Raw genomic sequence first — 20,144 nt, forward strand, 5'->3', positions numbered from 1 at the left:
AACCTACAGCTACCTTGCTTTGACCACTGCGACCTTTACTTTTCATATTGGGTTGTTTTAATTAATATCTCTGCCTGGCACTTTAATAAATGCATTGATTTTCGTAATGGGGAAAGATTTTGTCACACATTTAATATTACCATGTTATTCGAGTACTGCAATTATGCCAATCCATTAGTATCAACTAAAATCATTCACTGATTCTAAAGTTGGATTCTGACTACAGGTGTATTAGCTTTCTTGTTAAAAACTAAGATTTTTATGAACTATTAAATTTTACATTCGACACTGCTGTAAATAAACCCATTACTATACCAGGTACTTAAATATTAATTTCTTGAAACTGTTAAGTTATCAAATACTAAATAACATTATGTGGTCGAATTAAAATCAATTGGGTTGAAAACAGTCTCTCTGTGTAACTAACGTTAGGCCTAAGTCATATTTCCTTGCGTGTTTTATTGGAAGAACCCAATTTCCCCCCTACATTTTGGTGCCTATCTCTTTCGCCGAGAAAAGTCGAACGCTAAATTCACGTGAATTTCCAAGGTGAAAATATACGTGACCGAAAATGTTTTAATGTTCTTGCTCCTCCCACTTTTATTTCCCATAATGCTGTCATTGGTTCTCATATATTCAAAGCAAGATATGTTGCATAAGTATAAAACTTCCTATGCTTCGTAAAGTTAAAGAAATGCCCAAAGCTAGTTCGATAACGACAAGCGAGAATTTACTACACGCTGTTAGTTTTGCAGTCCATCTTCCTATTTAGTCTGTACTAAGACTTTGACAGCGCCTCACCAGACGTCGCTTTACGAGAATCTATGACCTACGTCACTTCATGACTAGCTCTCAGTAATCAGTGTGAAACTTATGGATCATTTTATGAACTTATGATACAGACAGGCCATTTATAAGAAAGCCATAGTTTGTTTTGTCAAATAATACAGTACAGAGTTCCTACACAATTTGGATAACCTGAAAAAAACTCAAAAAAGTATTAGAACTTGTAAATAGGCTGAAAAGATCATGCCAAATTTATTTATTCATTTATTTATTTTCGATGAAACGATAGGGAAAAAAATTAGAGTTAGAATAGCAGTATTGTGATATTAGCTTCTGCGCGATACTAAATATTGAATATAAACTATTCAAGATTGCAACCTTTTCAGATCAATAATTACTTCCAACATTTAAGTGTTCATAATTTTCAAGTTATTGCGAAATAGTCAGAGAAATTTGAGGATCATTGGCAGGGAAAAACCTGGAAAAGCCATGGAAATTTGAGGATCATGGACAGGGAAAAACCAGTCTGGGGGAATTGAGGATCATTTTTGATTGAAAAACGAGGAAAAGTCTGGGGGATTTGAGGATCATTGTTGATTGAAAAGTCAGGAAACGTCTGGGGGATTTGAGGATCATTGTCGATTGAAAAATCAGGAAAAGTCTGGGGGATTTGAGGATCATTGTTGATTGAAAAATCAGGAAACGTCCGGGGAATTTGAGGATCATTGTGAGGGAAAAACCAGGAAAAGGCAGGGAAATTTGAGGATCATTGTCAGGAAAAAACCTGGAAAAGTCGGGGGAATATCCTTTCGAAACTTTTATACGAACCCTGCAAAGAAATAACGATTCGTAAGTAAAATGGATTAGTGTTCGAGTGTTTCAGAATAGGAATAAGTTAAATAAAACCACGCAGTAGTGCGTGCTAAGTTAAATTCTCTCTCATTGATTTTGGTTTTAAAAATTTAGAGGTCTTTTCTATTGGCTACTTCTGTTATTTAGCACATGGCGAGACTGGCTATTATTATCCACTCTTGTCCACGATCATTTTCTCTCTTAGCATAAGACTTACTTTTCCATTTCATAGCGTTACATATTCGTTTTTGGGAAAATCAATTCTATGAATGTTTTAACTAAGCAACAAGTTAGCGTGATGAAATAAAGCAAGGAGTTGAATAAATAACGCCATGAAATATTGAAAAACTCTTCATTCAAGTCATTTAAACCAAAGAGAACACTCAGGACCTTTGTCCAAGCATTAACTCTAATTATCTGTTATCGATAACCAGTGCGTGCATATATACCTCCTCCTTGCGATAACCTACCGTAAATATTATCAATGTATATGGACAAATTTGTATATATGGAGTCCAGTTGCTTCAAATACCGGTATGTTGAAATGGTTATTAGGCTTAGGTACTTAAACTCGACTTCAAATACAAGTAACTCTTAAATTATTTCATGCATTTCAGATACGTTCAACCATTTCCAGGAAATTACGCGACAATTGAAGTAATATGTTTATATATTTTTGGTCGCTTTTTCTGAAACCAAAATAGTTGAAGTTTTAATAAACCCAGGGATAGATTTAATTTTAGAAGTAGCAATGGAGAACGGTTAGTATTTACTTCAGTCCGACTCATAGTCCAGTATAGAGCCCCTCCCTCCAACACGTAACGAAAAGTTTCAATTATCTTATTGGCTCACTTAAACTACGTTGTGATGACGTTGCTGACGGGGACGGCGAAAAATACGTAATTCCTTTTTACCTCTAGCGCTACGACCCTCCTCTTCTTTCATAACCCTCCGTCCCGTGGAAGGGGGTCCGGGACTTTGACGCGCGCCCAGAATACTCTGTTCTCCATTCCTACTTTTAAAATTAAATCTATCCCTTATAAAACATATTGCAGGAAACATGGGAAATGGAGAATCAAGTTTTAAAATACATCTATAGCAGTGATTTTATTCAACGTTCATCAAATATCAAGTGAGAATTTAACAACCGCAGTATTTTATCTTCGAAAATATTTTGGAAATTTCTAGTATTTATACTAAATAGAAATTAGGTTTAAAATTAACTTGTGTTTAACTATGACTCTAGCAGGGAAGCACGGGAGGTAAGGTTTGCGACAGGAATCAAAACGGGGAGGGAAACGTTTAGAAGTTTTAAAGTGGATATTAAAGAATGTAGGCTAATTCATACTGGCCAGAGTCAATAAGGGGGAACCATTTTGAGGGTTTAATTATTTCTCGCATCATTATCGGGTTTTCAAGAAACCCCCTGCCGAATTCTACATCACCCTGAAGTAGTACAACAACCTTTTTCGAAGGGAAACAGAAGAACGTTCGTCTAAGGGATTTTATTCGTAATTTCTTTTCTTTTTTCACAGAATTAATTTTGAAGACCACAAAATAAGTTACTTTGACATTGTCAAAATACACGATTCACCAATATCCTTCAATGTATATTACTCAACTATATAATAATGAAATTATAATTTTACATTGTATGAATTTTCACATAATAGGATAAACACGACATAATGTTTCCAATTCAACTGTCATTCTTTGAAAAAGTGATAGGTGTATTTACACCTTCCTCTCCCTTTGAGTTTAGTAGCACCGTCATTGTAACTGGTCCACCTAAAAAGATAGTCTCAACTAGTCTATCGTTTTTAGCCATCGACTCGCAGGTGAAGACTTAATTCCTATTTGATTAATGCCAATTAAGGAAATTATAAGCGCAAAATTCCGCTCGTGCCCTAAAACAGTATTGATAATTATCAAATAGGTTGTTATATTAATGACCATGTCAGTAATTTTAATCTCGGCAATCCTGACATTTCATTGGATTCTAAGGCGTCGATTTCAGATATTGCATTCGAAGCAAATTATCAAGAATTTTGGGAATCTAATGTTTAATAACATTTGGAACAACACGTCTTTGCTCTGCGCTGAACGTGAGCGACATCCCAATACCAATAAATACAAACAATCACTCGTAACTAATTGCTTTTTTCGTAGCGATTAATAACATATCACAGGAAGTAACTGTTCGGCTGATTTCTTCGGTTTGGCTGTTAAGCGTGACGATCATCTTGTTCTTTATGGGATGTTTCTTGAGATCAGAGTTTACAACAGAGACATACGAGACTCTCAACTCATTAGAAGACGTAATGGCGTCCAAATTAAAACCCAAAATAATCGAGGGCGGCATGGTTCACGAATATCTTAAGATTTTGGTAAGATTGTCTTCAAAAAAGATTGAAAATGGCTCCAACTTGAACTATATAGATAATATTAAAGATAAATTATTACCCTTCTTGATTCCACTCCTTCATATTTGCGAATATATAAAAAAGTTTGCAAATCGATAATTTTTTTTAGGCTACCGGCGACGAAGTTGTCAACAAGTGGTTTAAAGGTCTAACTGAGGACAATTTCTGTTCTCTTATGCATCTGTTAAATTTAGAAGGATACATGGATATCCTGTCTGGTGAATCGGTTCTGATCATCAGCAAAACCTATCTGACTTGGTTAATCGGAGAAGTGCTGACGGGAGGTGATGATTCGAAAGAAATAATAGCAAGCATGGGTGGACTCTACATTTCGGAAGAAATTCATACCGATTATCTGCACATCATTTACAACACGTCATTCTTTACTAATAGCCCGGGAATCCGTGAAATTGGTCAAATAAGGTACGAGTACAACCCTTTAATAGTTAGGGAATATCGTTTAAACAAGTAGTACCTGTTATCTAAGTAATTACCATCTTTCCTAATACTTCTACAATTTCGTTCTGCTAATTATTCTTTTTACTGTTATTTTAATTTCAGCGTTTTACCGTTTTTTGAAAACAAACCACTAGAATATCTGGACTTTGGTTTCATTCATCCCCTTGAATACGTAACTTGGATGAAACCGCAAGAAAGTGTCTCCGAAATGAGCATTTCTCAAATGACACCACCATTCTTTCTTCTACTTGGGCTAGCTGTTGTATCAGCAATATTCGCGACACTTGAAATAATATTCTATAATTTCTAAACGAATATGCCGATGGAAAAACTTTACTTTGAATTCTTTCTATTTGGATTCCCACATTTTAATTTAGTTTAAGCTTCTTGAATCATTATTAGAATTATAGTCATGCTTTTGTTTGTTCACTATAAAAAGTAAGTTGAAAAATGTCCTGTCCAAAGTTCATTGTTCAGAATCGTTTCTCTTTCAAGTAAAATCACGTTTCTCATAATTAGTGGGTGCACTAAGAAATAGTTTTTTAATCCACGACCATCTTGAAAAGTGGCAGCCAGAAATGTGAAAACCTTTTTAAGGAATAATTTCACTGAGATTAATTGCTTAATTACATATTCGACATCTAGTAAAATAGAGGTCCAAAAATTAAAAAATAAAAAGTCTTAAGGACGTCGTGTCACTTTGATGTTGGCATGTATACAGGGTGGCTTCGGTATTTGTGGCCAATAGCTTCTATGGGATAGTATTATTCCACTGAAAATAGTATGTTTCCTACCATATTGTGTTGCAGGATTGATAACGTGAATAATAGATATGTAATGCAATAGACTGCTGTAATCGAAATAATGTTTAACGTATTGCCTACAGTTTAAAAGGAGGGTGAAGTAGAAAATCAAGTGATTTTTTATCGATTTTTCTACTAATTATAAGACCAGTCTGCATAGTCAAACATTCAGGAAATACTTCCGAATGATTTTAAAATTCAAATAAGGTTCAGATTTTAAGGATAATTTTAAAGAAGGTCCTCCGACCAATCGCGTAATGCCTTGCCTTTTTATTAACAAATTTCTCGTGGCACGCTCCATGTCTCGCGCCATGATTATCACGTCGCGCGCGAATTTTATCAAATCTCGTGATAAATTTCATTCAATACGTAACATGCCACGAGAATTTTGTTAATAAAAAGGCAGGACGTTACGCGATTGGCCGGAGGACCTTCTTTAAAATTATCCTTAAAATCTGAACCTAATTTGAATTTTAAAATCATTCGGAAGTTTTTCCTGGATGTTTGACTATGCAGACTGTTCTTATAATTAGTAGAAAAATCGATAAAAAATCACTTGATTGTCTAATTCACCCTCCCTTTAAACTGTAGTCAATACGTTAAACATTATTTCGATTACAGCAGTCTATTGCATTACATATCTATTATTCACGTTATCAATCCTGCAACACAATATGGTAGGAAACATACTATTTTCAGTGGAATAATACTATCCCATAGAAGCTATTGGCCACAAATACCGAAGCCACCCTGTATATTATGCAAAATATTCTCGAAGTTTATGGTAAACCTGCAAAAATTCGGAGAAATTTGCATTAACACTGCAGTGTATAAAGCTTAGTTTAGTTTTGTTTTTATCCGTTTGAACGAAACTTGGCTTGATCAGTGTTAAAGTATTTCAACATTAAAAGTAAATTTAATAGCTTTTACAAGAACAACATTGAAGTGCAGAAAACCTAGTTTAGATTGCAGTTGTTTTATTTTTATCGATTTAAACTAATTATGGGTTTTTGTAAATAATAAAAGTAAATTTAATAGCTTGCAGAAGTAGAAACTAAGGGATATATCCTTTTATGGATATCATATTAGTAATAATATATTTACGTCTTTTTCAATAGTTTATTTTCTCAGTGTCGTGAATTAACGTTATTAGAATTAAGTAGGCGACTATTGACTTTCCGAACTTACCATACCAGGACTCGAAATATAATAATTTCCATGCGTATCTAAGTTTGCTATTTCTTTTTAACATACAAATGACCCATATAAGAGTTAACTTAATAAAAGCACAGCAGCAGGGACTTTTATTATTGAACTTAAATTCAAATCTATAAATGTTTAATTGTCTTACGAATAAAATAGAGCATGCGTTGAAATATTATACTACTCATTATTCAAACCAAAGAGAACGCTCAGTATCTTTAGCAAAGTATTCGCGCCAACTGTCCGCTAACGAAGACCAATTTAAGAAATTAGCCATGAATTTGATGAAATTTGAATATAGGGCGTCCAGTTTCTTCAAAAACCGGTACGTTGAAATGTTCTTCAAATTGTGTCTCTCATCTGAACCTTTATCAAAAAGCTGTTTTTTATAAGAGATTGTCAACTTAATACCCCAAATTAACGGAAGATAAAACAGTCAATTTCAACACGAACCCATTCCGAACCTGACCTGTAAGGCTGTTGTCTATGAAAGTTAATTTTGTAAGACTGTATTCATACATTTCAGATATGCTCAACCATATCCACTCAATTATGGGACAATTGCTGTAAGATGTTCATACATTTTTTCGCTATTTCTTAGCAAAACTGTGTAAGCTTAAACCATTATTGCAGGCGACATGGGGAATGAAGAATCAGGCTATGAAATACATCTTTACCAGGGAGTTCATAAATCGTACCTTCAATGTCATGTATGTATATATTTAACAATTCTAGTGTCTTTCATTAGACAGTGAAATTTACAATATATTTCTTTCCCCCAGAGTTAATTACGAAGAACATAAAATAGATTACACGCAAATTGTCATGTTTTAATGGAAGAACCCAATTTCTCCCCTACATTTTCGTGCCTATCTCTTTCGCCGAGAAAAGTCGAACGCTAAATTCACGTGCATTTTTAAAGCGAAAATAAACGTGACCGAAAATGTTTTACTTTTCTGGCTCCTCCCAATTTTATTTCCCATAATGCTGTGAATGGTTCGCATATATATAATGCGAGTTCCAACCTAATGGCAGTAATCATATAATTACCATTATATATACATCATAAGTTTATAAGATATATTGGATAAGTATCAAACTTCCTATACTTCGTAATGATAGAGATATACTGAGAGCTAGTTCGAGAATGACAAGCGAGAATTGACTACACGCGGTTAGTTTTGCAGTCCATCTTCCTATTTAGTCTGTAATAAGACTTTGACAACGCCTCACCAGGCGTCGCTTTACGAGAATCTATGGCGTTTCACCTACATCCCTTCATTCACCTCATTAACCTGTGTGAAACTTATGGAGAATATCTTATGACCTTATAATATATGCATAACATTTATAAGATATCCGATGTTTGTGTTGGTAAATAAAACAGTGCCTACACAATATGGATAACCTGAAAAAGTATTAGAACTTGAAACTAGACTGAAAAGATCATGCCAAATTTATTTAGTCATTTATTTTGGAGGAAACGATAGGGTAATGTTTTTATTAAATATGGAATAGCAATATTGAGATATAAGTTTTTAATCTATTTAAGTTTGTATTTTTTTTTTCAGTTTAATAATTAGTTTATAATTTGTAAGTTATTGCGAAATGGTCAGGGAAATTTGAGGATCATTGTAAGGGAAAAGACAGGGAATTATGAGGATCATTGTCGAGGGAAAGACAGGGAATTATGAGGATCATTGTCGAGTGAAAGACACGGAAATTTGAGGATCATTGTCAGGGAAAATCCTGGAAAATTCGGTAGAATTGGAGGATAATTGTCTGTGATAAACCTAGAAAAGATAGGGGAATTTGAGGAATGGTCGGGGGGAATAGTCTTTCGAAACCTTTATACGAACCCTGCAAAGAAATAACGATTCGTAGGTAAAAAGGCTTAGTGGTCGAGTGTTTCAGAATAGGAATAAATTAAATAACACGCAGTAGTGCGTGCTAAGGCAAGTTACCTTTCATTGATTTTGGTTTTAAAAATTTATAGGCCTTTTCTATTGGCTTCTTTTGCTATATTGCACATTATTATCCACTCTTGTCCCCATTCGTCATTTTCTCATAGCATAAGACTTCTGTTTTTCCATTTCATAGCGTTGCACATGCATGATTGGGAAATTCAATTCTATGAGTGTTTTAATTGAGCAACGAGTTAGTGTGATGAAATAAAGCAACGAGTTGACTAAAGAACGTGTTGAAATATTGAAAAATTCTTCATTCTAGTCATTTAAACCACAGAGAACACTCAGTATCTTTATAAAATAATTAGCTCTAATTATCTGTTAACGATAACCAGTGAGCGAATACACCTCCGAGGGGGAAGACACTTGAGAACTCAGGTGTACAATATGACTTGAACTCAATGTACTGTCAAAGCTGAACTCTGAGTTCCGAAGGATTTGAACTCAATGCACTGTCAAAGCTGAACTCTTTTGAACTCAGGTGTACACAGAGATCTAAAGCGTCTACCCCCTCGTACACCTCCTCCTTGCGATAACATACTGAATGCAATATCAATGGCTATGGACAAATTTGTTTATGTGGAGTCCAGTTGCTTCAAATACCGGTATGTTTAAATGGTTTTTAGCCCTAGGGACTAAAACTACTGAAGTTCTTCAAATGGGGTGTCCAATCTAGGGATGTAAGAATACCGTTTCTGAAAATTTACCGGTAAATTACAGTTACATTTCCCAAAATTTTGATATACCCTCAAATCCATAATTGAACATACTTTTATATAAAACGAAAGTATTGTGAAATTCTCAATGTGTGGAGACGTTCTACTAACATAGAAAAACTATTCAGTAAACCCAAAATAATATCAAAACTTTGATTTAAAGATCTTTTCGCCGTTCGGTAATTTACGGTGATTTTCTGCGGTAATTTGCGGTGATTCTCTGCTGTAATTTACGGTGAAATTTTGCGGTAATTTACGGTTTTTTAACGCGGCAATTTAAAGCGTTGAAAATAGGGTATTTGAAAATTGGTAATTTTTTACGGTATTTCCTACTCCAGTCTGATCACGCTTAAGAACCGCGATTTCAAATATCAGCGATTGTCACTGTAATAGTTCACCTAGCAGCGAAAGCACAAGCAAAGTCTCATAAATTATTTCATGCATTTCAGATACGTTCAACCATTTCCAGGAAATTACGCGACAATTGAAGTAATATGTTCATATATGTTTGATCGTTTTTCTGAAAAAAAAACAGATAAAGTTCTAATAAAACATATTACAGGAAACATGGGATATGGAGAATCAAGTTTTAAAATACATCTATAGCAGGGAGTATATTGAACGCTCTACAAATATCAAGTGAGAATTTCACAACCGCAGTATTTTATCCTCAAAAATATTTTGGAAATTTCTAGTATTTATACTAAATAGAAATTAGGTTTATAATTAACTTATGTTTAACCCTGACTCTAGCAAGGAAGCACGGAAGAATCAAAACGGGGAGGGAAAAGTTTAGAAGTTTTAAAGTGGATATTAAAGAATGTAGGCTAATTCATATAGGCCAGAGTCAATTAGGGGGAACCATTTTGGGGGTTTAATTATTTCTTGCATCATTGTCGGGTTTGCAGGAAACCCACTGCCGAATTTTAATTTTCCACATCACCCGGAAGTAGTACAAAAACGTTTCGAATGAAAACAGGCTAACGTTCGTCTGAGGGATTTTATTCGTAATTTCTTTTTTTTACTCAGAATTAATTTTGAAGACCACAAAATAAGTTACTTTGACAGTGTCAAAATACATGATTCACCAAGATCTTTCAACGTATATTACTCAACTATACAATAATGAAATTACAATTTTACATTGTATGAATTTTCACATAGGATAAACACAACCTGATGTTTCCAATTCAACTTTCATTCTTCGAAAAAGTGATAGGTCTTTACACACCTTCCGCATCCTTTGAGTTTAGTAGCACCGTTATTGTAACTGGTCCACCTAAAAAGATAGTCTCAACTAGTCTGTCGTTTTTAGCCATAGACTCGCAGGTGAAGACTTAATTAATCCAATTTGATTAATGCTAATTAAACCTATAAGCGCAAAAATTCGGTCGTGAACTAAAACTGTATTGATAATTATCAAATAGGTTGTTACGTTAATGACCTTGTCAGTAATTTTAATCTCGGCAATCCTGACATTTCATTGGATTCTCAGGCGTCGAATTCAGATATTGTTTCCGAAGCAAATTATCAAGAAGCTCGTGAATCTAATGTTGAACCACATTTGGAACAACACGTCATTGCTGTGCGCTGAACGTGAGCGAAATCTCAATACCAAAAAATATAAGAAAATCAATCGTAACTTACTGATTTTTCGCAGCGATTCCAAGTATTTCACAGGAAGTAACTGTTCGACTGATTTCTTCAGTTTGGTTGATTAGCGTTACGATCATTTTATTCTTTTTGGGATGTTTCTTAAAAACCGAGTTTACCACAGAGACATACGACACCCTCAACTCATTAGAAGACGTAATGGCGTCCAAATTAAAACCCAAAATAATCGAGGGCGGCATGGTTCACGAATATCTTAAGATTTTGGTAAGATTGTCTTGATTAAAGATTGAAAATGGCTCCAACTTAAACTATATTGATAGTGAATGTTTTACAAAGTTTGCATCAAATAATGAAAACCCATATTCTTTTTAGGCTACTGGCGACGAAGTTGTCAATAAGTGGTTGAAAAATCTGAAGGATTACAATTTCTGCACCCATATGGATCTATTAGATTTAGAAGGATACATGGATATCCTGTCTGGTGAATCGGTTCTGATCATCAGCAAAACCTATTTGACTTGGTTGATAGGAGAAGTGTTGACAAGAGATGATGATTCCAAAAAAATAATAGCAAACCTGGGTGGGCTCTACATTTCGGAAGAAATTCATACGGATTACCTACACTTCATTTACAACACGTCATTCTTTACTAGAAGCCCGGGAATCCGTGAAATTGGTCAAATAAGGTACGAGTACAACCCTTTAACAATTAGGGAATATCGTAGTTACATTAGTACCTGTTATCTAAGTAATTACCATCTTTCCTAATACTTTTACAATTTCGTTCTGCTAATTATTCCTATTACTATTATTTTAATTTCAGCGTTTTACCGTTTTTTGAAAACAAACCACTAGAATATCTGGACTTTGGTTTCATTCATCCCCTTGAATACGTCACTTGGATGAAACCACAAGAAAGCGTATCCGAAATGAGCATTTCTCAAATGACACCACCTTTCTATCTTCTACTTACGCTAGCTGTTGTATCAGCAATATTCACTACAATTGAAATAATATTCTAAAAATGCTTTCACGAATATGCTGATGCTATTCGGTTCTTTGATTTTAATTTGGGTTTTCGAAAAATGGTTTTCTTGGTTGAACTAAATGCTTTTAGTTCACAATCAAAAGTAACTGGAAAAAGGTCCTGTCCTAAGTGCACTTTACAAAATATTTTTCCATAAACTAAAATCCAGTGATTGAAATTTTGTGTGAACGTTTCTTAATGGATGCACTTAGAAATAGTTTTTTTAATCCGCGACCGGAAATGTAAAAACGTTTTTTGTGTGGAAAATCATTATTACCTTTAATTTTTTAATATTATTATAAACTATAGAGGAGGTTCATGGCTTTTGGGGTACCATGTTTACATCTACTAAAATAGGGGCTAAAAATGAAGGTCTTAAGCTTTGTCCACATTGAACTCGCGCTCGCGTGTTCGCGCCATCGTCTGTTCGCATCTTCGCAACAGATCACGAAAAACATTTGCACTTCTGTCCTGATACACGCAAAAATTTTGCTTTTCCCATTCTGAGAGCCAATAAAGTTTGAGCAATCATTGCGCCATCTGCCTGTCAATGGCGACGTTGTCCAAAGAGAAAATCGGAACTAATCGCCCCAGCCTTCTTCTCGTCTGTGATTGGTGCTTTTCTCGCGAAGGCGCGAAATTCTTGGCCTTGTCTCAAGAAATTTGTATGTTCGCGAGGTGAGGATGCAAAGTAGCGAAAACCCAATGTGGACAGTAGCGCGATCTTGCAAACAAGCAAAGCGAAGATGCGAACTCGCAAAATGTGTCAGTCTGGACAGGCCTTTATGAATAACGTCGTGTCATTTTCCTTCTAGGTTGTATCATAAGTTTATAAGATATGTTCCATAAGTGTGTCACTCGTTAGTGAGAGCTTGTCGTGAAGTGACGTAGGTGAAACGTCATAGCTTATCGTAAAGCGACGCCTGGTGAGGCGCTATCAAAGGCTTAGTACAGACTAAATAAGAGGATGGACTGCAAAACCGAGTGTAGTCAATTCTCGCGTCGTTCTTGAACTAGCTCTCATTAAGCCTCTAGCATTACGAAGTAGAGGTAGTGACATACTTATGGAACATATCTTATAAACTTATGGTTGTATAAATATATTATGCAAAATACTCACGAAAATTTATTGAAAAGCTGGACAATTAGGGAAATGTTATTCGTAAACTGTGCATTAACACTGCAGTGTATGAAACTTAGTTCAGATTCGATTACTTTTATTTTTATCGATTTGAACTAATTATGGCTCTGTAAATAATAAAAGTAGATTTAATAGCTTGCAGAAGTGGAAACTGAATTATATATCCTTTTTATGGATCTTAATCACAAAATGTATACGTGTTTTTCTATAGTTCATTTTTACATTATCGTGATTAAACGTTATTAGGATTGAGTAGGCGACTATCGACTTTCCGCACGTACCATACCGGGACTCGAAATAGAGTCGTTTCCATGCATATCTAAGTTTGTTATTCGCTTTTAGTGTGCACTAGACCCATATAACAGTTAATTTAGTAAAAGCACAGCAGCATGAACAGTTACTTTTTAACTTAACCTACTATTGCATTTTTATACATATTTAACCAACTACCGAATTAAGTTAAGCACGCAGTGAAATATAAAACGACTTATCATTCTTGTTATTCAAACCAAAAAGAACGCTCAGTATCTTTATCAAAGCATCCGCACCAACTTTCCGCTAACGAAGACCAACTGAAGAAATTAGCAATGAATCAGATTAAATTTGAGTATAGACCATCAAGTTTCTTCAAATACCGGTACGTTTAAAAGGTTTGTGGGTACCTCAGCGGTTCGTCAAATTGTGTCTCCTATCGGAGCCCTTTTTCAAAACAGCGGTTTTTTATATTAAAGATTGTCAATTTAGGCCTAATACCTCAAAACAGCGAAAGTTAAAACAGTCAGTTTTAAAACGAATCCATTCGGAACCCGACCTGTTATGTTGTTATCTATGAAAGTTGATTTTGAAAGACTGTTTTGAGAATAGGTCATTCAAGTAAACGCTGGTGTACCTACATCCCAACTTTTAACTCTCTTATCTTATTAAGACTACAAAGTTTTTTTGAGATCGAATTACTAATGAACTTTAAAATTCACACTGAAAAACCACTTTATTTATTTATATAAGATCAACATGAGTTAAAGGGTGTTGAAGCCCCATGGACTTATGAAAAACTTCGCTTGTGTGAAGTAGAAACACATACAAAAGTTCAAATATGATATTATATACAGAAAAAATAAAAAAATCATACATTTATTTGATCAAATATGGTAGGTTGTGAATTAAGGTGAAACAGCGCCGCTAACTCAGAGCGCAGTGAATTTTATCCCAGGAAGGTCAAAAATAGCGGTAGGAAGGGTGTTTAAATCATTCCCTACCCTGTAAGTGAAGTGTTGCTGGGAGTACCGGGTACGCGCGAGTATCTATTGATATTTTTATGCCTTTTTGTGATTACGTGTATGAAGAAAGATTAAGATCAAAGAAGTCGGTGACCTGAATATTAAGGGCGCCGTTGACAATGTTACAAAGGTACGGTTGATCAGCAACGCGGTGACGCTGTGATGGCGAAATTATGTGAAGCTTTGCGTCCCGTTGAATCATTGGCAACTGACCGCATCTATGCGCTAACTTATTGTTATTGTTGAAATAAAGCCCTCATCAGTTAACGTACCCAGATTAGTGGCACAGGTAGTTGCAATTATCAGTTCATTTCTGAAAAGGAAATGGTGATGGGGAAGATTTGTTTTTTACGAGAATTTGGTTTTTAAAACTTCCAAGCCTCTGAAAGACCTAAAATGACTTCGATGCCTTTTTACATCGATAAATCATAAAAAATATGGTGATTGTATGCAACTAATACATAAGTAGAACTCAAGAAATTTTTTGATACATTTCAGGTACGCTGAACCATTTCCAACCAATTATGGGACAATTGCTGTAATATGTTCATCACTATATTCGCTGTTTCTTTAGCAAAATTGCATAAGTTTTAAACCCTTATTGCAGGAGACATGGAGCATGAGCAATCAGGCTTTAAAATACAGCTACACCAAGGAGTATTTAGAACGTGCCTGCAATGTCAAGTAGGAATTTCTTTCATTAGGCAGTTACTTTTACAATATATATTTTCTCTCGAAGAATTAATTTCGAAGACCATAAAATAAGTTACTTGGACATCGTCAAAATATTCGATTCACCAATGGATTTCTATGTATTATTCATACCTTTAAAATTTTGTGAAATGAGAAATTTTAATTTAACCATTATTTTAAAGGATAAACACGTCATAACTTTTCCTGTTCAGAGTTCATTCTTTGAAAAACTGAAAGGTGTATTTACACCTTCCTCGCCCTTTGATACCAGTAGCACCGTCATTGTAACTGGTCCACCAAAAAAAATTGTCTCAACTACTCTCTCATTTTTAGCCATTAATTTGCAGGTGAAGGATTATATCCTAATTTAATAATGCTAAGAACAGTTATAAGCACAAAATTCCGGTTGTACCCTAAAACAGTATTGAAAATATTCAAATAGGTCGTTACGTTATTGACCACGTCAGTAATTTTAATCTCGGCAATCCTGACATTTCATTGGATTCTCAGACGTCGATTCCACATATGGTCTCCGAAGCGAATTATCAAGAAGTTTGTGAATCTTATGTTGAATAACATGTGGAACAACACGTCATTGCTATGCGCTGAACGTGAGCGACATCCCAATACCAAAAAATATACAATCACTTGTAACTTATTGATTTTTCGCAGCGATTCCAAGTATTAAACCGGACGTTACTGTTCGATTGATTTATTCAGTTTGGTTGATTAGCGTTACGATCATTTTATTCTTTTTGGGATGTTTCTTGAGATCAGAGTTTACCACAGAGACATACGACACACTTGACTCATTAGAAGACGTAATGAAGTCCAAATTAAAACCAAAAATAATCGAAGGAGGCTCTGTCCACGAATATCTTAAGATTTTGGTAAAATTATCGTCATTAAAGATTGAAAATGACTCCAACTTGAACTATATTCATAATATTAAAGTTAACCAATTTGCTGTTTCCTTCATGTTTCTTGCAAAGTAGTTTGCATCAAATAATTCAAAAGTAATCATTTTCAGGCTACTGGTGATGAAGGTGTAAATAAGTGGTTCTACAGTCTGACAGAGGACAATTTCTGTACTCTAATGGATCTGTTAGAATTAGACGGATATATGGATGTCCTGTCTGGCGAGTCGGTTCTAATCATCAGCAAAACCTACCTGACTTGGGTAATCGGAGAAGTGCTGACGGGAGATGATGAGACGAAAGAAATAATCTCAAGCATGGGAGGACTCTACATTTCGGACGAAATTCACACCGATTATCTTCACATCATTTACAACGCATCATTCAGAAATAAAAGCCCAGAAACCCGGGAAATTGGTCAAATAAGGTAGGAGTACAACCCCTACACAATTAGGGATAGTCCTTCAACCAAGTTACATTAGCACCCGTTTTCTTAATAATTACCATCTTTCATAATATCTTAAAAGTATAAGATATGTTACATATACGTCACACTTCCAATACTTCATAATGCTAGAGCCATTCTGAGGGCTAGTTCGTGATAGACGCGGTTTTGCATCTCCATCTTCCTAGTTAGTCTGCACTAAGCCTTTGACCACACCTCACCAGGCGTCTCTTTACAAGAATCTATGACGTTTCAAGTACGTCACTTCATTACAAGCTCTCAGTAACCAGTACAAGCTTATGAAACATATCTTATGAACTAATGATAATATTGATATAATTTCGTTCTACTTATTACTTTTTAAATTTCAGCGTCTTTCCGTATTTTGAGCACAAGCCTTTCGCTTATATGGATTTCGGTTTCGTCCATCCGCTTGAATACGTAACTTGGGTGAAACCGCAAGAAAGCGTATCCGAAATGACCGTATTTCAAATGACACCACCATTTTATCTTCTACTTGCGCTAGCTGTTGTATCAGCAATATTCACGACACTTGAAATAATATTCTAAATATGCTGAACGCATATGCCGATGGAGAAACTTTATTTTTTTTTCTATTCAGTACGCATATTTAAGTTTGGGTATTAGATTCTTGAAATCATTCGAATAATTGTCATCTTGATGAAACCAGGGATAGATTTGATTTTAGAAGTAGGAATGGAGAACGGTTAGTATTTACTTCAGTCCGACTTATAGCCCAGTATAGAGCCCTTCCCTCCAACACGTAACGAAAAGTTTAAATTATCTTATTGGCTCACTTAACTACGTTTTGATGACGTTGCTGACGTAGTTCCTTTTTCCCTCTGTCGCTATGACCCGCCTCTTCTTTCATACCCCACGTCCCCGACCCCCCTTCCCGGGGAAGGGGGTCCGGGACTATAAGGCGCGCCTACATCACTCTCTTCTCCATTCCTACTTCTAAAATTAAATCTGTCCCTGATGAAACGTAATGCTTTAAGTTCAGTATCAAAAGTAAGTTGAAAAATGTCTTGTCAAAAGTGGACTATTCAAAATATTTTTTCCTTCAACTAAAATCAAGCAGCCGGAAATGTAAAAATTATTTTACGGAATAACGTCATTACTTTTAATTAATACTTAATTAATATTAATTTAGGCTATATCCTATAGAGGGAGCTTATGGCCTTTGGGATACCATGTTGATATCTACTAAAAGAGTGGTCCAAAAAGTAAAAAAAAAAAAAATAATAAAATAAAATAAAAAATGTAGGTCTAATGGACAACGTTGTGGCACTTTGCCGTTAGTATATATATATCAGTGTATCGACTTTATTCGCAGCCTTCATTACTCGTCCTATATAAACTTTGACTATACGGTTTTAGTTAAGGGGAAGTCTAGCGATTTGAAGTACGCAGATAAGGCACTATAGGCAGCACTTTACATTTTTGTTTTGCCCAACCGAAAATATAGATGGCTCGAAAAATCGTCTCTTGAGAAGGGCGGTTTGGGGGAGGTGCGAAAAATATCATGTCTAAATAAACTTCATGGTGACAGTCTAAGATACTAATGCAGGCGAAACTATTTCTATGGAACCAAAATAATGAAGGGTAAGACTGTCGAAATCTTCCTAGAAAAACCAGCAAAGGTTAATCCCCAACAGGACAAAGAAGATGGGGGTGGGGGTTTGAGAAATAGTTGGTATCTATCAAACCATATATGAATAGCTACAAAATTCACCCACCTTCGAGAAAGGATACACACGTAAAAGCTCTATATACACAAGAATAGCCTATTCAAAAAGAAATCTCCCCCCCATTCAATAGAAAGACGGTGTAGAGAATGATAATATGACGGTAAAATTTGGGGAGCATGGGGTTATACAAGGGCGTGGACGAATGATTGACAGGAAGGCCAAGAACTCGGCCAGGGTTGAGATAAGGTTTATATCAAAAGCCAACTCATACATAGTGGTTCCATCTTTAGAAAACCTGAAAAGCTGGCTTCGGATTGCAAATTTCGCATTTAATTTAAATATATTTAAGCTAGAGTCACCAAAGCGAATCATTCGCTACAAAGCCTCGGTACGGACCGCTGACAATTGGAGTGTTTAGAACTGGAGATTCCAGTTCAGGGAGTTCTTTATTTTAAATTAAAATTAACGAATAGTAATTATACTTAAAACATTTTCAAAACTATATCAATCGCTACAATAGACATTATATTTATTTTTAAAACAAACCGCGATGTTCTATCTTATTTAGTTATCTTGTATTTAGTTCAAGAAAATTTGCCTTTATTACTTCAAAACGCTAGACATCCCCCTTAACACAGGTTTTTCTTAAATAATTTGATAAATATTATTGATATTTATTATTTTAATCGTCAATTATGTATTGCTATTATGGAAAATAATCACGGAAATTTATTGTAAACCTGGAAAATTCGAGGAAATTTTATTTTCAAACTTTGCATGATCACTAGCTGCAGTGTATAAAGCTTAATTCAGTTTCGTTTTTATCGATTTGATCGAAACTTATCTCGATAAGTGATAAAGTATCTCAACTTTAAAAGTAAATATAATAGCTTTTACAAGAACAACATTGAAGTGTAGAAAACCTAGTTTAGATTGGAGTAGTTTTATTTTTATCGATTTGAACTAATTATGGCTCTGTAAATAATAAAAGTTAATTTAATAGCTTGCAGAAGTAGAAACTAAATGATATATCCTTTTTATGGACTTTAATTACAAAATGTATACGTCTTTTTCTAATTGTTCATTTTCACATTATCGTGATTTAACGTTATTACGATTGAGAAAATAGCCTAACTATTGATTTTTGACACGTACCATTCCGGAACTCGATATTGAGTTCTTTCCATGCTTATCCAAGTCTGATTTTATGGAAAATATAAACTCTACTACCACTATTCCATTTCTATAAATATTTAATTAGCAATCGATTAAATAAAGCACGCTCTTAAATATTAAACGACCTATTATTCTTGTTATTCCAACCGAAAGGAACGCTCAGTTTCTTTTGCATAACATACGAGCTAACTATCCGCTAATGAGTAACAAATAGAAGAAATTAGCAATGAGTCTGATGAAATATGAATATAGGAAGTCCAGTTTCTTCAAATACCGGTAGGTTAAAATGCTTTGCGGGTACCTTAGCGGTTCTTCAAATTGTGCCCCTATCTCAGCCTTTTTCAAAGAGCTTTTTTCTATCTAAAAGATTGTCAATGTATTATTACCTATCAAAATAGCGATAGCTATTAGAGTTATTATCAAATCTACGATAAAACAAATAATAAAGAATGAAAAGATGACCACCGAGGGGTCGGACGTTTTGGAAAAAGTGTACGGGATTTCAAAATCCAATTTGGTTTCACAGGATTGTTTTCATCGGATTTCATTGGATTTTGTTTAATTTCAGAATTCGATAAAATTCAATGGATTTCATCGAATTTACAGATTTTTCCCCTAATTCCGTCGGATTTTGCGATATTCCCCGTGATTTCGTTGCATTTTGAGGTTTTTAGCGTGATTTCCTCGGATTTTGAGATTTTCCCCGTGATTTCGTCGGATTTTGTGATTTCGTTACTGATTTTGGATTTTTATCAGATTTCGAAATCAGCAATGATTTCGGATTTCTTAAGTTGGATTTCGCGGGTAGCGTACGGGATTTCACGAATGATCGACCCCTCGAAAAAGCCCCACCCCTTATTTGACCTCAAAATCTCTGAAGGAGATTTTGCATGAACTTCAACACCTTTGTACAGAAATGAATCCAAAAAATTT

General features: G+C 34.9%; 3 protein-coding genes across 7 annotated transcripts; all 3 read left to right on the top strand.

Annotated features, from left to right (window-relative positions):
* The first annotated feature begins 96 nt into the window (after nucleotides 1-96).
* On the top strand, nucleotides 97-5,170 carry LOC149702799 (uncharacterized). Its single transcript, XM_089866712.1, has 8 exons — nucleotides 97-2,172; nucleotides 2,256-2,770; nucleotides 3,174-3,246; nucleotides 3,312-3,476; nucleotides 3,575-3,743; nucleotides 3,808-4,025; nucleotides 4,171-4,484; nucleotides 4,623-5,170. The coding sequence occupies exons 2-8, from the start codon at nucleotides 2,706-2,708 to the stop codon at nucleotides 4,828-4,830; spliced, it is 1,212 nt and encodes a 403-aa protein (XP_089722838.1). The 5' UTR covers nucleotides 97-2,172; nucleotides 2,256-2,705; the 3' UTR covers nucleotides 4,831-5,170.
* A 1,281-nt stretch (nucleotides 5,171-6,451) lies between these two features.
* On the top strand, nucleotides 6,452-13,155 carry LOC149702800 (uncharacterized). Of its 5 annotated transcripts, XM_089866706.1 has the most exons (13): nucleotides 6,639-6,851; nucleotides 6,920-6,997; nucleotides 7,053-7,092; nucleotides 7,160-7,236; nucleotides 7,309-9,202; nucleotides 9,282-9,698; nucleotides 9,772-9,848; nucleotides 10,239-10,311; nucleotides 10,374-10,538; nucleotides 10,637-10,805; nucleotides 10,870-11,087; nucleotides 11,196-11,509; nucleotides 11,647-13,142. In XM_089866706.1, the coding sequence occupies exons 6-13, from the start codon at nucleotides 9,648-9,650 to the stop codon at nucleotides 11,843-11,845; spliced, it is 1,266 nt and encodes a 421-aa protein (XP_089722832.1). In that variant the 5' UTR covers nucleotides 6,639-6,851; nucleotides 6,920-6,997; nucleotides 7,053-7,092; nucleotides 7,160-7,236; nucleotides 7,309-9,202; nucleotides 9,282-9,647; the 3' UTR covers nucleotides 11,846-13,142. The 5 variants fall into 5 exon arrangements, with proteins under 5 accessions (XP_089722829.1, XP_089722832.1, XP_089722831.1 ...); XM_089866705.1 differs by lacking the exon at nucleotides 7,309-9,202 and having other exon boundaries at nucleotides 6,906-6,997; nucleotides 9,659-9,698; nucleotides 11,647-13,146; XM_089866704.1 differs by lacking the exon at nucleotides 7,309-9,202 and having other exon boundaries at nucleotides 9,659-9,698; nucleotides 11,647-13,146.
* A 181-nt stretch (nucleotides 13,156-13,336) lies between these two features.
* On the top strand, nucleotides 13,337-19,551 carry LOC149702801 (uncharacterized). The gene is made up of 9 exons (XM_089866709.1): nucleotides 13,337-13,628; nucleotides 14,767-14,806; nucleotides 14,876-14,952; nucleotides 15,008-15,080; nucleotides 15,144-15,308; nucleotides 15,404-15,572; nucleotides 15,634-15,851; nucleotides 15,992-16,305; nucleotides 16,695-19,551. The coding sequence occupies exons 1-9, from the start codon at nucleotides 13,579-13,581 to the stop codon at nucleotides 16,891-16,893; spliced, it is 1,305 nt and encodes a 434-aa protein (XP_089722835.1). The 5' UTR covers nucleotides 13,337-13,578; the 3' UTR covers nucleotides 16,894-19,551.
* Nucleotides 19,552-20,144: the final 593 nt, after the last annotated feature.

This window comes from Phalangium opilio, unplaced genomic scaffold (genome assembly GCF_054372755.1).
Source record: "Phalangium opilio isolate 3A_F unplaced genomic scaffold, DU_Popi_V2 ptg000017l_1, whole genome shotgun sequence".
Classification (NCBI taxonomy): Eukaryota; Metazoa; Arthropoda; class Arachnida; order Opiliones; family Phalangiidae; genus Phalangium; species Phalangium opilio.